Below are 15,695 nucleotides of genomic sequence, written 5' to 3'. Positions count from 1 at the left end.
GCCTGCTCTTGCCTGGGACTGTGCCTGACCTGCCCAAAGGCTCCTCGACAGGGAGCGGCTGTGCCTGGTGCTGGGCTCACCAGCCTCAGGCAGCGGGAGCAGGTAGGACATGGCCACTCCCTGCTCTGCTGCCCCGTTTGCTGACCCCGGCACCCTCTGCTTGGCTGGGACCAGGGGGGCACAGGAGATGAGGGGCTGCCTGAGCCCCCCGCCCCGTGCCCAAATCAAAGCACCATGCCCTCGCCCTGTGGGGTGCTGCACCCCTTCGCTGGGCTTGGGGGTGATTGAGGAGGCATTGCATGTTTGGGGCGGGGCGGGGGCATTGCATGCTTTCCTCTCCTACACGTCCCTGGAGGCACAGGGGTAGGGCAGCCTTGGGGACACACTCTTGCAGATTGGGGGTCGCTGGTGTGTGTGTGGGGGGGGCACACAGGGCTCTCCAGGCTTCCTCCGCCCCTCCAGCGGACCCTCGTCCTCTTCCAGCTCTTTTGACATGAGTTTGCTGCACAAGCGGACGTCCCCCCCACCCCGTGCTCCCCCTTGGCTCCGCCTCACTGGGCTGTGTCTCCCTTTTGGGCTCCCTTGGGGGCTGGAGGGTGCTGAGGGGCTCTGCCCCCACCTCAAGCAGAGGGGCAAGGCTGAGACATTTTGGAGGGAGAGGTCCCACCCCCCTTTCCAGCCTGGCTGTGGGCTGGAGATGTGGGGAAAGCAAGGCACATCCCAGCCAGACTTTCCCGGAAGGGCAGCTCATCATCTCTCTCCTCCCACTCTGCTCTACCCGAGGATTTTGCTGGGAGATTAAGGCTGTGCTGGCCCCACGGGTGTGGCTCAGCCATGGCCTCCAAGCGCAATGCAGCCCCCCTGAAGCAGCCAGATGTCGGGGGCAAGAAAGCGAAGCGGGGAGAGGAGGATGACACCTGGAGCTCCACCTTGGCAGCCCTGAAAACAGCATCCAAGGAGAAGCTTCCTGCCACCATTGATGGGCTGTGCCCCCTGAGCACAGCACCGGGCGCTCGGGTGAGAGCAGGGCTGAGGTACCCAGAGGGGCTGGGATGGGGGGATGTGGGCAGGAGGGATGGGGGGAGTCCCAGGGCAGCCCCCACCATGCTGACACAGTGCCAGCCACAATTTTTCTTGCAGACCACCCCTGCATCCTTGCTGGGACAGGTCTGCACCCCCCTATCCCCAACCACTGCCCAGGTGCCAGCCTGGGCCATGCTGCTTGCTGTAGGTCTATGAGGACTACAACTGCACCCTGAACCAGACCAACATCAGTGCCAACAACAACAAGTTCTACATCATCCAGCTCCTTGAGCACGATGGTACCTATAGTGTCTGGAACCGCTGGGGCCGTGTGGTGAGTCATAGAATCATAGAATCGTTTAGGCTGGAAAAGGTCTTTAAGATCATTGAGTCCAACTGTTAACCTAGCACCGCAAAGTCCACTGCTAAACCATGTCCCTAAACACCACATCTACACGTCTTTTAAATACCTCCAGGGATGGTGACTCAACCACTTCCTTGGGCAGCCTGTTCCAGTGCTTGACAACCCTTTCAGTGAAGAAGTTTTTCCTAATATCCAATCTCAACCTCCCCTGATGCATCTTGAGGCCATTTCCTCTCATCCTACCACTAACTACTTGGGAGAAGAGACCAACACCCACCTCACTACAACCTCCTTTCAGGTAGTTGTAGAGAGTGATAAGGTCTCCCCTCAGCCTCCTTTTCTCCAAGCTAAACAACCCCAGTTCCCTCAGCTGCTCCTCATAAGACTTGTGCTCTAGACCCTTCACCAGCTTTGTTGCCCTTCTTTGGGCATGCTCCAGCACCTCAATGTCTTTCTTGTAGTGAGGGGCCCAAAACTGGACACAGTATTCAAGGTATGGCCTCACCAGTGCCAAGCACAGGGGGACAGTCACTTCCCTGCTCCTGCTGGCCACACTATTCCTGATACAAGCCAGGATGCTGTTGGCCACCTTGGCCACCTGGACACACTGCTGGCTCATGTTCAGCCGGCTGTCAACCAACACCCCAGCTCCTTTTCTGCCCGGCAGATTTCCAGCCACTCTTCCCCGAGCCTGTAGTGTTGCATGGGGTTGTTGTGACCAAAGTGCAGGACCCGGCACTTGGCCTTGTTGAACCTCATACAGTTGGCCTGGGCCCATCAATCCAGCCTGTCCGGATCCCTCCGCAGGGCCTTCCTACCCTCAAGCATATCAACACTCCTGCCCAACTTGGTGTCATCTGCCAACTTACTGAGGGTGCACTCGATCTCCTCGTCCAGGTCATTGATAAAGATATTAAACAGAACTGGCCTCAATAGTGAGCCCTGGGGAACACCACTTGTGACTGACCACCAACTGGATTTAACTCCATTCACCACAACTCTTTGGGCAGTCCACCCCGGCACTGCTCATCCCCCCTACCACAGCTGTCCCCACCCTGCTTTGGGACCCCCAAGGTTTGGGGATGAACCTGGTGGTCCCCATGCCTTGTTCCCAGTCCTAAAGCAAGCAACCAAGTGGCCCTGCTATAGCACCTTATTGGGGGAGCTTCAAGGACTTACCCCCACACAAGGGGGTCAGCCTGGCCAGGGGACATGGCACCTTGTCACTGCAGTGAGAGTGAACTTGACACCCCAGCAAGGAGTCCTGGGGTGTGTCCCCGAGCTGGAGGGACCCCCAGTCCTGGTGCTAGTGGTTTAGCACGTTCCTACTTGGTGCCTGGCAACCCCCCCATCTCAGCCCCCCTGCTCTCAGGCTGCTTCCCCCAGCATGAGGCTGGTGGAGCAGGGATGCAGGGGGGGTCTTGACCACTGCCATCCACTGCCAGGGGGAGGTGGGCCAGTCCAAGCTCATGCCCTACACCTCCCTGGAGGCCGCCAAAAAGGACTTTGAGAAGAAGTTTCGGGAGAAGACCAAGAACAGTTGGGCGGCGAGGGAGAACTTCGTTGCCCAGCCAGGGAAGTACACGCTCATCGAGGTGCAGCCAGGGACTGGGCAGGAGGTGGAGGTTGCCCTCAGGGTGAGTGTGCTGGGCAGCTGGGGTGTCATGTCGGTGGGGTGGTCCTCACATCCCACCCCTGGCCCAGTGGGCACCAGGACATCCAAGTGGGTCAGCAGGATGGGGTGGGTTTTGGGAGGGGTCTGGGTGTGAGCTGAAACAGCCCGTGGACAGAGATTTGGGGCTAATGGGTTGAGGTGGAGTGGGAGGGCATTCCAAGTGAGAACCATGGGTGTCTGTGTGGCATTGGTCATGGAAAGAGGAGGCAGAACCTGCCTGTTGCTCTGCTGCCTGGGGGCGAAGTTCTCCCCACTGAGATGGGCAGCCCCGGTGCCATGCCCCTGCAACCTGCCGCGGGCTTGCAGGTGGCACGGTGATGTTGGGGGTCTGCAGGTGGATGGCATGGATGGGGACAAGGTCTGCAAGCAGCGGGTGCTGCCCTGCACCTTGGATAAAGCCACGCAGGACCTGGTGTCCCTCATCTTCAGCAGCGACATGTTCCGGGATGCCATGCAGACCATGAATATCGGTAGGAGGTGATGGGGTGGCATGGGGTGGGTCTGGGGGCTGTGGCTGTGGGTTGCAGGTGGGGAGGTGAATGGGGCAGAGGTGCCAGTGGATTTTAGAGCATCCCCGCTGACAGCCCGGCACCTGGTGGGACAGTGGACTTCTCATGCCAGGTGCCCGCATGTGCCCGTGGTGGTGCTGGAGGTTATTGGAAGTAGCTGTGGGGCAAGTAGGGTGGATGGGTTCACCTGCATGCTCCGCTGTCCCCCTGGCCAGATGTGAAGAAGATGCCACTGGGGAAGCTGAGCAAGCAGCAGATTGTGAGGGGCTTCGACGCACTGGACAAGCTGGAGGCGGCGCTGCAGGAGCAGCCCCCCCAGACTGACTACCTGGAGGACCTCTCCTCCCACTTCTACACCATCATCCCCCATAACTTTGGGCGGGGACGGCCACCCCCCATCAACTCCGCCGACCTCCTGCGTGCCAAGAAGGACATGCTGTTGGTGAGATGCCAGGGTACCTGGCAGGTGGCATCCCTCCCCAAGGAGGGCTTCTGCCTGTGGGGCAGGGAGGTGCTGGCAGGAGGCTGGGCTTGCCCCGGTCCCCCCGGCACAGTGCCCAGCACAGGCGGTGATGATGTCCCTGGTCTGTGCCTGCCAGGTGCTGGCCGACATTGAGGTGGCACAGAGTCTGCAGGCACAGAAGGTGAAGGAGGAGGAGGAGGAGGAGGAAGTAATCCATCCGCTGGATCAGGATTACGCCCTGCTCAACTGTCAGCTCTCCCTGCTGGACCCAGCTTCCCAGGAATACCAGGTGCCACTTGTGCTATTGTGCCCCGTGACCAGGAGCAACTGTGCCACACCTGCGGGCACCCCAAAGGTCCCCACTGCCCCAGGGGCATTGCTGGGATGGCTGCCTGTGGTGACACTGCCTTTCTGCCTCCCTCTCTGGCAGCTGATCCAAAACTACGTGACACAGACTGGGCGCAAATTCCACATCCTCAATATCTGGTGTGTGGCCCGAGATGGTGAGGTGAGAAGAAGGAGCTGCTTATCCCTGTCCCACACTGGGGAAACCCTGGTTGCACCCCAAGAAGGAGTTTTGTCTGCATTAGGGCTCCAGGCATCTCCACCCAGGGGGGCTTGAGCCCAGCTGGCCAGGGGCAAATGAGTACCCGCTCCCCTGCCCCTCCAGCCTGGCACTGGGGTTAGGCTGGGGGTGGGTTGGGTGGCAGTCTCCCACCGTGGGGACCCATGTCTCCCTCTGTGGACAGCCCTTAGCTCTACACCTCACCAGGACAAGCGCTTCAAAGTCCACGACCTCCTGGAGTACCGGCGCCTGCTTTGGCATGGCACCAACGTGGCGGTGGTCGTGGCCATCCTGAAGAGTGGGCTGCGCATCATGCCCCACTCGGGTGGGCGCGTGGGCAAGGGCATCTACTTCGCCTCCGAGAACAGCAAGTCAGCCTGCTACGGTGAGGGTCCTGGGCCCACAGAGTTTGCGGGAGCCCAGCTGCCTTTGCATACCCCCTGTCAGGCAGCTGCTGGGCACGCTAAGCCCCTTCCCTGCCATGGCAGCCAGGCCCTGCATGCCGGGGTGGCCTGGGCACAACCAGATGGGAACACCAGGGCTGGTGCCATCATCTCCATCCCCTTCTCCCATGGCAGTGGGCTACACGTCCCAGAAGGTTGGCATCATGTTCCTGGCAGAGGTGGCCCTGGGCAAGTCCTACCACATCACCTGCGATGACCCCACACTGTGCCAGCCACCTGCTGGCTACGACAGCGTCCTGGCCTGTGGCCAGACGGAGCCAGGTGAGCCTGGGGCAGGAGAGGGTGTGGGGTCTGTGGGGCTGGGATGGGCATGGGCTGGGGGGAAGAGAGGCCAGGTCTTGGGCTTGACGTGGTGGTGGGGGGTGTCTTCTTGCCCAGACCCTGCGCTGGATAAGGAGATGCTGCTGGATGGCAAGAAGGTGCTGGTGTGCCAGGGCAAGCCCATCCCCGTGTCCGCCTACAAGGACTCTTCCTTCAGCCAGAGCGAGTACGTCATCTACCAAGAAAGCCAGTGCCGGATCCGCTACCTTGTCCAGCTCCATTTCTGAGGGTGCCCGGGCACCTGTCATGAGTGCAGATTTATGAATCCTGCTGATTATGTTATCGTGAATGAGTGACTTTACACAGTTTGATTTAGTAGCAGTTTAGAATTTACTTGTGGCAAACCGCAGGATTTGATTGCGATATTCTAATAGCACTCAGTCATCATTGATTAACAAAGTGATTAGGCAAAATTGATCAAAACAGTGACTTAGTTCAGGATTCGAAGATGGCAAGGTTCACTCTATTACTACATGGTAGAAGTGCATAAAGGAAAATTAAGTTACACTGAGTTGGAATGATTCACAGAGAGATCATGTGTGCAGGGGATAAGGAGGATCCTCCTGTTGAGTCATGAGGTTCAGAATAGACCCCTGTGCTTTCTAAACTCCTTTCAGAGAGGAGTCTAGGTGAGGCTAGGTCCAACCTTAGTCTCAGACTTGGTCAATGGTTTATGTGAATAAGGATAACACAGCAGTATAAGACTCACTTTGTAATTAAATCATACATCTACAGACTACTAAAATTGATTCACACATGCATACACACAGAGACATGAATACATATAAGTATATATAAAGGTATACCTGTTAAAAATTCCCCTCAAGTTCAGTGAAATATCCACGTCGAATGTCTTGGCATTTCTCAACAGATGAGGGTTGAGCCTTGAGGAGTGAAGGGTTTCAGCCCAGGCTCCATCGTCGGTCTTCAGCAATAGACCTCTGATTTTAGCAAACTTTAAGAGTTTGCTAGCTCTGAGAGGTGTCCTACTCAGAGGGAGATGCTGGTGCAGCCCGCTGCAGTCCAGGAGAGCTCAAAGGGCCTCACTTAGGACTCCTGTTTTATAGGATCGTGAGATGATTGGCTTTAGTCATCAGTAAATTTCCATCAAGCCACAGTCTGGGTCGGTAATTACTGGAATTCCAGTAGCGATGATACAGCTCTGTTTGAAGGCTGTCGGGGTAAATGATTGTTCTCGCTCCCCGTGTCAACCATGTAGGAGTTTCTGATAAGGATAGGTCTGGTCTCCATTTCAACCATGTAGAAGTTTCTGGTACAATTAAGGGCACCTAACTGATCAACTCACTACACGAGGCTGTGGTCTGGCAGGAATTCCTGAAGTCATAAAGCGGTTGAAGAAAGAAAAGGTGGAGTGGGGGGATGCACCACCACAGCACCCCATGGCCCCATCCCAGCACCAGCTGGTGATGCCCACCAGCCTGGAGCACAGTGGTCCAGACTCTCTGGCCACCCCACCTGGGGCTTGGCAAAGGACAGGCTGGTGTGGGGACAGAGCCTGTTTGATCATGAATAAAAACACCGTGCCTTGTATCGAGTGGTGCTGGTGCTCTCCTGCCTGGCAAGGCGGGTGCAGAGCGGGAAAGGGTGGTGGTGGGTTGGCAACCGGTGGCTCTGGAGGGGCTGCAGCCTGTTGTGGCCATCCAGTGCTGGCAACCTTCAGGTGAAAGCTGGTGGCTTTGCGAGCCAGGTAGCCTCGTCACCTTAGCAAGGCACGCGGCTCATGCCCGTCGCTGTGGTGTCAGACCTACAGAGGATGAGCAAGATGTGCTGCCTTGCCTGGGCGTGGGGGAGCTCATCCATCCGTCCAGAGGGCAAGCACCAGCCCCCCCTCTGGTGACACACTTGGTGCTGTGGCTGCCGCCCTGCCCCAGACTGGCGCCCGTGCCGAGCCCCTCTCTGCACTAACGTGTGCCCCCCAAGCACGCATCCGGGTCCCCAGGGTGCCAGGGAAGGGCAACTCCTGGCTGTGTTACCCCAATGCCCCATGGATGCTCTGGAGCATCCATGCATCTGCAGGGAGGTGACACTGCGGACCTGCCTGTAGGTCTGTCCCCTGAGCCCTGGGGACCTCGGGGCTGAGCTGTCCTTGCAGAAGGACCAGGCCTGGCGCAGCAGGTAGCCATGCCGGTGGGGGGCACAGAGCTCGGGGACCCCGGTTCCCCCCTTCCCAAGCCCCCGCCGGCTGCTAGGACCCAGCAGCTGTCCCTGTGGGACCGCCACGAGTGCAGGCAGTGCAGGCAGCACCGGGGAGTGACAGCTGGTGCCATCCGCAGCTGGCGGGCTGCAGGCAAACAGGATGACGAGCGGGTGACGGGGCGCAGGGAAGGGGGAGCGTGGCCTTGCACGGGGGCCGGCAGCCCCTGTTCTGCTGTGGGAGCGACGCTGGCAAGAAGGACCCCGGCGAGGAGGGGAGCATCACCCACCTCCCCAGGAGCAAAGGTGCGCTGTGTCCCCTCCGCCCACCCAGGGGTGCCCCGCGGCCGGAGCAAGGAGCAGGGATGGGGCAGGCGGGTTCATGCTGTCCCTCCTCAGGGCAAGGTGGTGCGGCTGGGTTAGGGGGATGGGGTGTCAGCCTGGCACATGCGCCCACAGGTCCTGGCAGTGCCATCCCTGGCCAGGTTGGGAACAGACTGGGCACCAGCCCTGGGCTAGGTAGGGTGCTGTGACCTCACCAGGCACCTCTCCCTGCTCCAGCATCTTGGGGGGGTTGTGTTCAGGTCATCTCCAGGTTTCTTTGTGGCTCTTCCTCATTTTGGTCCTTCTCCTTCATGCCCGGCTCCCCTCTCCAACAGGCAAGGAGAAGACAGTGGCCATGGTTGTGGTGGGGTTTCCTTCTAAAGGACGCAGGAGTAGAGCGCTTGCTGCCCAGGCACTGGAGCTGCTGGCTTAGCCCTCAGGGGGGATGGCGAGCCGAACAGGGCTGAACACCACGGGCAGCCAGGAACCACTCTCCGTCCCTGAGCAGTCTATCGCCCAGGAGGTGGTGGGCCTCCTCTGCATGGTCCTCCTCACCCTCACTGCCCTGGTGGCCAACACCGTGGTGATGGTAGTCATTCTCAAAACCCCCCTTCTCAGGAAGTTCATCTTCGTCTGCCACCTCTGTGTGGTTGACCTCCTCTCTGCCATTTTCCTCATGCCCCTGGGGATCATCTCCAGCTCCTCCTGCTTCAACAGGGTGATCTACAGCATTGCCGAGTGCCAGGCCTTGATATTCCTGAATGTCTGCTTCATCAGTGCCTCCATCCTCACCATCTCCATCATCAGTGTGGAGCGGTACTACTACATTGTCCACCCCATGAGGTATGAGGTCAAGATGACCATCAGGCTGGCAGTGGCCGGAGTGATCTTCATTTGGGTCAAGTCTGTTCTCATTACTGTCTTGGCACTGGTGGGCTGGCCTCAAGGCAATGGGGCCACCAGCGCCAGCCGCTGCACAGTCTACTGGAGCCCTGGGGCCCACAAGAAGGTTTTTGTGATCATCTTCAGCATTGTCTGCTTTGTCCTGCCCACCATCATCATCTTCGCTGTCTACTGCAGTGTCTACCGTGTGGCCCGGATGGCATCCCTGCAGCACGTGCCTGTGCCAGCACAGGCAGCTGCACCAAGACACCGATCCGACTCCATTGCCAGCCAAGTGACCATCATCACCACCAGGAATCTGCCGCTGCCCAGGCTGACGCCAGAGCGCTTTTTGGGAAGCAACAAGGCCATCCTCACCTTGGTCCTCATTGTGGGACAGTTCTTGTGCTGCTGGCTGCCCTTCTTCGCTTTCCACTTGCACTCCTCTGACACCATTGGCATGGTGGGTGGTGGGCATGGGGAGATGGTGGTCACCTGGATTGCCTACTCCTCCTTCGCCATCAATCCCTTCTTCTACGGGCTGCTGAACCGCCAGATCCGGGAGGAGCTGGCCCGGCTCCGTCGCAGCTGTCTCAACCGGCCACTGGGCCAGGAGCTCTGTCTTTCCGTCTCAGAGGCCTCTGTCCAGGAAAACTTCTTGCAGTTCCTCCAGAGAGCAACTTGCACCCTGGAGACCCACGCCAGTTGCATCAACCCCAGCCCCAGGAACAGGCTGGAGCAGACCAGGATGGGCTTCCCCATCCCAGGTCAAGTTCCTGAAGAGAGCAGCTGAAGAGCAGGGGGCCCTCTCCCAACGTGCTGGGCAGGAGGGTGGGCAGGGGACCTGCCAGGGTCCCATCAGACCTGCTTGGACCCAGCCTTTTGGGTTTGGAGGGATCCTTGTTCAGGTTTTGCCTCTTCTCTGAGTTTATGGTAGAAGGTAGTTTCTCTTCCCAGAGAAGATAGCAGATCTGGGGAAGCCTCATCTCCCTTTTCTAGGCTGGGATTGTCTCTAGCTCCACCAGCACAGCCCAGCTTCATGGATGGGCCCTCCTTGGGAAACGGGAAGCCAAGGGGCTCCTATGTGGGGGCAGAGGAGGGGGCACCTCTGTCACCCTGCTGGGACCACTCATGGCCAGTGGGGAAGAGCAGAGGTCCCTTGCACCCTACCCAGGAGCAGTGGCCCCGCTAACACCACTAACACCAGTAACACCAGGGCCCCAGGCAATCCACCCAGCCGATGCGGAGCTCTGCATCCTTGTCTGTTTAACCCAAAACTAACGTCTAGGTGAAGGAGCTCCTGTCACCCACGGTACTTATCAGGGGGACGGCACCTGCAGGGCTGGCTCTGGCTGTGTCTGTTTTTCCTGCTGGCGTGGCAGCATGCGATGCCCATGGCTATGCCCGGCCATGCCCTCTGTCCCCCCAGCTGGCAGGGCCTGCCCCTCCAGGGGGGGGATGCTGGCTGGCTGGGGGTCCGTGCCGGGCTGTTTATGGACACAGCTGCCCAGCTGAAGCCCAGCTAGTGGTGCCACACACCAGCCAAACTGGGCTGCCGGCCAGGGGTGTGCTGGGGTGGACACAGCGGCACAGGGTGGCGGGGGGAAGGGGGGGCTGTGTGGGGTGCCCCTAGGCAGTGGCAGCCGGAGCAGACCAGGAGCCACTGTCCCCCTTCAGTCTCATTGCTTCTGCAGGGCTTGGGGACCCTCCCGTGCAGCCCCTGGTGCAAGCAAGGGGACTGGACCCTGCTGGGGGGACGAGGGAGGGGTACATCACCCCCAGCCCCCCTGCAAACGTCCCAGAGATGGTGCTGGCACAGTGGGTTGGAGACTCCCCCTGCCCCAGTAATAACTGGGGGGCTGGGGGAGAACTGCCCCATGGCCTCGCAAACTGCCCCATGGCAGGGAGGGGGCTCCGGGAAGACTCCCAGAGAGACTGGGGCTGAGGACCAGCACCCCCCTGGCCACAGGAACACCCCTCCAACCACCAACCCATGTCCCCAGGAGCTGGGGCTGCCCCTGGTGGGGGGGTGTCCACCCAGGGTAGGGAATATTTGGGTTCTTTTCCTTGTGAATTTTATCTTTTTATTAAACCATTGATAAGTTACAAAGGAGGAAAAAATATAGACTTATATATACAGCATTTCCAAGCCAGCAGGGACTGGCTCTTGGATGGGGTTGCTGGGAGGTGATTGCCCCAAGGTGGCCTGGGGAGGGCCCCCCACCAGAGCCAGGGGATGGGGGATCCCCTGAGAGGCCAGGCAGCCCCTCATTGGGCAGCACCCTCCTTTTGGGTGCCAGCCGGAGGGTGGGCAGGAGCAGGATGGCAGGGTGGGCAGGGCGAGGGGTGGGAGGTGGAGGTCCCACCCTGGCACAGGGCACTGGCAGAAGGGACCCCGGGCCGGCAGGGGCAGCCCCCCCATCCCATACCAGGGCATGCGGTCCCCGTGCAGGAAAATTGGGGGGGGGGGGGGGGAGGCACAGCACTGCTGGGATGGGCAGCAGGGAGCGGAGCAGCCCTTTCCTCCAGCAGGCATCGCTGCCAGGAAGACCCTTCCCTTCCCTGGGGTGGGGGAGAAGGGGGGCCCTTCCCGGGCATCAGGCGCCTGGCAGGGGCTGCAGGACAGGGTGGGCGGCAGGGAGGTGTCCCCAGCATCAGGTGGCACCCCGGACCCCCTCACCCACCTGCCGGCAGGGCTCAGTAGGGTGAGAACTTCTGCCGGTCAGCTTTCTTGGTGCCGTTGGCTGCCGAGATCTTGGTCGTGTAGGTGGCAGTGCCGCCATTGGGACCCGCCATGGAGGACGGGGTCAGCGCCAGGAAGGGCACCGGCTTCAGACCGATGAAGTTGGAGAGGGAGATGGTGTAGGGGGTGCCCAGCAGGGCCGGAGGGGCTGGGGCGACAGCGGGCAGTGCTGCGCCAGAGCCAGGGGTGAGGGGCTGGGAGAAGCCCATGCCGAGGTCCACGGAGCCAGGGCCCGGTGGTGCCTGGGAGGTAGATTTGGCCGTCTCTAAGCTGGGGAAGTGAGTGAGAAGGGTGGGGTGGTGAGTACCATGGTGACAGAGCGGGTCCCTCACCCTGACCTGCCCGTCTTAGGGTGCAGGGACCGCATGCCCTGATCCTTGAGGCATAGGTCTCCATGGCACATCCTGGGCATCCCACTGGGCTAAAAAGCTGGGACTCAAACCCTGTGGGGTCCAGGGTCCTGCACCCACCATCTCAGGACCTCAAAGCACCACCCAGCTCATCCTTCCTGAGCATTCTGGGGGTGGTGTCCCCCACAAGCTGCGTTGGGGTGCTGGGGAGGTGCCACCCCTCGCTAGCAGCCAGCGTGCCCCCCGCCAGGCTGGCACCTACCAGGCTGTGATGAGGTACTGAGCCAGGGTGATACTGACGGGGGACCCCGTGATGGTCACGTGCCGCTCGCTGGAGCCCTCAGTCTGGTTTCCGATCTTGATGTGCGCACCCGACATCTGCCGGATCTCGCTGATCTTGCTGCCGTGCCGGCCGATGATGCAGCCGATGAGCTGGAGGGGCAGGGACTGGGGTGAGCTGGGAGCAGCTGGAGGAGCCACACCGAGCAGGGAGCTCCCAGAGGCTCACCTGGCCACCCCCTACATCTGGGAGGAGTGAGGAAACTGAGGCAGGCACAGGGAGGGCAGGGCACTGCTTTCCCTGGGCAGACCCTGCTTTTTGGTCTCACTCAAGCATGCCCCTCCCCACCCCAGGTGGCATTGCTGGGCTGCCACATCCCAAGGCTCTTCCTTGGTGTTGGCCAAGCCCTTTCTCCCTCCCATGCTTTGGTTTCCCTTTTCTTCCAGCTCTTCTGCCCCAGCAGCCCCTCTTGCTCCTGAGTTCTGGGGGCTGAGGCAGAGCCTCCAACTGTGTGGGGCAGTGGGTGCTGGCCCCTGCAAAGCAGCTGTGGGGTGGGACACAGGGGTGGCGGCAAGCTGTGGTCTCCCTTGCCATCCCCAGGACCCACACGTACGTCGTTGGGCACCAGGAACTCCTGGGAGCTGCTCTGGGAGCTGGTGTCCAGGCCTGGAGGGAGAGACAGGGATGTTAGTGGCGGGGCGGGGGGGGTGTGTTTCCAGCAGCTCCATGCCCCCACCCCAGCCCCGTGCTGGGACAGTCAGTGGCCCTGGGGACAAACCTGAAGGATCCCTGGGGAGAGGCAGGGAGGATGGGAAATGGGCACCAGTTGTAATGTGGTGCCGGTGCTCCCCCACTGCAGGGTTGAGGGGCTCTGGTGGGTCCCCAGGGGACCCCAGGAACTCAAGGACAGGATCATTCTGGGGGGCAGGTAGCCATGTTGGCGGGGCCAGAATCGGAGAGGGTGCAGGGGACGGGGACCCCCTCATTAGAGCCAGGTGGCTGGATTGGTCAGGAGGGGCACCCCACACCCCCAGCCCTGGCGGGGGGCATGGGAGATGCTCACCTGGCACCATGGAAGGTGCGTGGCCCAGGGAGGCGAAGGGGAGCGTGTGCCCTGACAGCTGCTGTAGCTTTGTCACCTGCCCGGGCAGCAGGAGGAGGAGGAAGGAGGTGTTAGGGGTGACAGCAGAGGTTCCCCTGTCCCCTCCTGGGGCCGGACGCTGGCACCCAGCGCCTCCCAGGACAGGCATCCCTGGCAGTGCCCGTCCCAGTGGGCACAGACCCGGTGCCCATGGGAGCAGGGGTGGCTGCCATGGGGACAGACTCACCTCTGCAGGAGACACCCCACTGTACTGGCCCTGCATGGAGAAACCCTGGCGGGGGAAGGAAGCGGCATCAGTGGGGGGCCAGGTGGGGACCCCTGCCTTAGGTCACCCACCCCCGGGGCAGGGAGGCCACACTGAGCCCACCGGAGTCACCCCTCGCCAGCAGAGGCTGGGCTCCCCGGCCACCGTGTGCCCCCGGGGGGGCTGCGGCCCCTTACCTGGTTGGCAGAGAGCAGGATGGTGCCCAGGGAGAGGCCAGGGTGGTAGGGGATGGTGGCCCCCTTCGGAGGCGACTGGAGAGGGAGGGAAGGAGGTGGAGGGGATGAGAAATGAGGTCGAATGCCCCTGCAGCCCCCTGGACCCCCTTTGCCCCCATCTGCTGCCAACAAGCAGGGCATGGCCCGCAGCACCACCAGGGCAGGGTGCTCTTATGGGCTTCAGCACGGTGGAGCCCCAGTGCCTGGGTCCAGGTGAGCACAGGGAGCCCTGGAGAGGCAGCACCGCATGCCCCTCCAGGCTGGGCGTGGGGCTCGGCGGGTACCTCCAGGATCACGGCGCAGATCTGCCTCACGCACTGGATGATGGTGTCTGGCACCCCTGAGACGGTGACGGCCCGTTCAGTGGAGTTGGGCAGCAGGTCGCCGGCCACCTGCACCTGTGCCCCCGTGCTCTAGCGGGGGCAAAGGGAGATGCTGGGGTGCCTCAGCCATAGTCTCCAGGGCTTAGCACCTCACACCTCCCCTGTTGTCTCCTTGGCCCCTGGAGACCTTTGCAGGCTCCAAAGGGTGATGCTTCACTCCTGCATCACCTGCATCACCTCCCACGGGACCGCGGCAGCCCCCGTGCTGAGGGCTCTGTGCCCCCCTGGGAGAAAAGGGGAGCCTGCACCCAGGGCACCCTCAGCCTCACCTCCCGAATCTCCCGGATCTTAGCTCCCGCCTTGCCGATGAGCGAGCCGCACTGGCTGGCCGGGATGACGAGGCGCAGTGTCACCGGCGCTCTGCCCACTGCTGCCCCATCGCTCCCTGTTCCCAGGTCCTGCGAGGCGACGGGGGTGAGGGGATGTGGCGTTGGACCCCCATGAGACCACTGGCATGGGGCAAGCACTCCCAGCTCAGGGAGCACCCGGCAGAGGTGGGGAGGGGCTGCCTACCTCCTCCAGCTTGAAGGCGATCATGGAGACGGCGCGGAAGACGGCGTCGGTGGAGCCAGTGATGGTGGTGATGCGCTCAGGGCAGGACCCCTCCGAGATGGTGATGCGCGCGCTACTCTGGGGACGGTGTCACACCCCGTCAGGGACATCGCAGGCCCTGAGCTTGATGTGTGTGCCCCCCGGAAGGGCTCACCGGGGGGGGGCCCCAATGCCTGAGGAGCTGGGCTTTCCCCCTCCCACCTGCCCAGGGCAGCCTTCCCCAGGGTGCAGCCTGGGAATGGGGGTGGCCAGGGCTCGGCACGTGGGAGCCACCAGGTGCAGGACCCGGCAGAGCCTCCAGCACGCCCTTACCTGCTCTCGTATCCTCTTAACAGTCTCTCCTTTCTGCGGGGAGAGGAACAGGGCAGGTGGTCAGATCCAGGGGAGCCTGGGGCTGGTGGTGCCCCGGACCCCAAATCTTACCTTGCCGATGATGCTGCCGATCTCCTGCAAAGGCAGAGACGAGGGTGGCCCTGTCAGCAGGCAGCTCCCTGCCTGCCACATCCCTCCTCTGCCCACAGCCTGGCCAACGGGCAACAGGCGGGCCCTGCCCCGTGGCCACTGGGACACTGGGCAGCTTGCTGGTGACTCTGGGGCATGGGAATGGGCCCCTCCCTGGCTTAGGACGGGGGGAAAAAATTCTGGGAATGCTGTTCTGGGGGGGATTGGGAGCAGGGGAGGAAAACAGGGTGCAGCGAGGAGCTGGTGCTCCAGCGTGGCCCCCCACCCTGGGCACTGCCGACCCCCCGAGCAGTGCTAAGGCCCCCCAGTGTTACCTTGCCATGCATGAGCATGCGGAGGGTCAGGGTGATGCTGAGCTCCGTCTCCTCGGGGCTGCTGCCCACGCCGCTGGCTCCGTCCGGCGATGCCATGGCGGGAGGGCGAGCTGAGCCTGTGGGACATGGCACTCTCCAGAAAGGGGGGAGGCCCCAGCTAACCCCAATCCCCCGCAAATCTGCAGCCCAAAAAGCACCATGGCTGGGAAGAGGGGAAACTGAGGCAGGGGCAGCACTATGCCCTCCTCCGGTGGGGGAGTCTTGCACGGCCCCATGGTAGCCAGG

At 61.5% G+C, this 15,695-nt stretch overlaps 3 protein-coding genes across 3 annotated transcripts; 2 read left to right on the top strand and 1 right to left on the bottom strand.

Annotated features, from left to right (window-relative positions):
• The first annotated feature begins 834 nt into the window (after window positions 1–834).
• PARP3 (poly(ADP-ribose) polymerase family member 3) lies at window positions 835–5,611 on the top strand. Its single transcript, XM_009480654.1, has 10 exons — window positions 835–1,017; window positions 1,232–1,357; window positions 2,833–3,024; window positions 3,397–3,532; window positions 3,787–4,013; window positions 4,171–4,323; window positions 4,465–4,542; window positions 4,807–4,984; window positions 5,178–5,324; window positions 5,442–5,611. The coding sequence occupies exons 1-10, from the start codon at window positions 835–837 to the stop codon at window positions 5,609–5,611; spliced, it is 1,590 nt and encodes a 529-aa protein (XP_009478929.1).
• Window positions 5,612–8,307: 2,696 nt separating this feature from the next.
• LOC104029341 (putative G-protein coupled receptor) lies at window positions 8,308–9,537 on the top strand. The gene has a single exon (XM_009480655.2). It carries the CDS (start codon window positions 8,308–8,310, stop codon window positions 9,535–9,537), a length of 1,230 nt encoding a protein of 409 aa, XP_009478930.2.
• Window positions 9,538–11,441: 1,904 nt separating this feature from the next.
• PCBP4 (poly(rC) binding protein 4) lies at window positions 11,442–15,506 on the bottom strand. The gene is made up of 12 exons (XM_075713736.1): window positions 15,411–15,506; window positions 15,058–15,081; window positions 14,947–14,979; window positions 14,596–14,712; window positions 14,352–14,480; window positions 13,984–14,112; window positions 13,661–13,735; window positions 13,446–13,490; window positions 13,181–13,256; window positions 12,731–12,783; window positions 12,100–12,269; window positions 11,442–11,757 (listed from the first exon to the last, which is right to left on the bottom strand). Exons 1-12 carry the CDS (start codon window positions 15,504–15,506, stop codon window positions 11,442–11,444), a joined length of 1,263 nt encoding a protein of 420 aa, XP_075569851.1.
• Window positions 15,507–15,695: the final 189 nt, after the last annotated feature.

The sequence above is a fragment of the Pelecanus crispus genome, chromosome 7 (genome assembly GCF_030463565.1).
Source record: "Pelecanus crispus isolate bPelCri1 chromosome 7, bPelCri1.pri, whole genome shotgun sequence".
Classification (NCBI taxonomy): Eukaryota; Metazoa; Chordata; class Aves; order Pelecaniformes; family Pelecanidae; genus Pelecanus; species Pelecanus crispus.
Note: the sequence above shows the minus strand (reverse complement) of the source record. Positions and strands in the feature narration are given on the sequence as shown.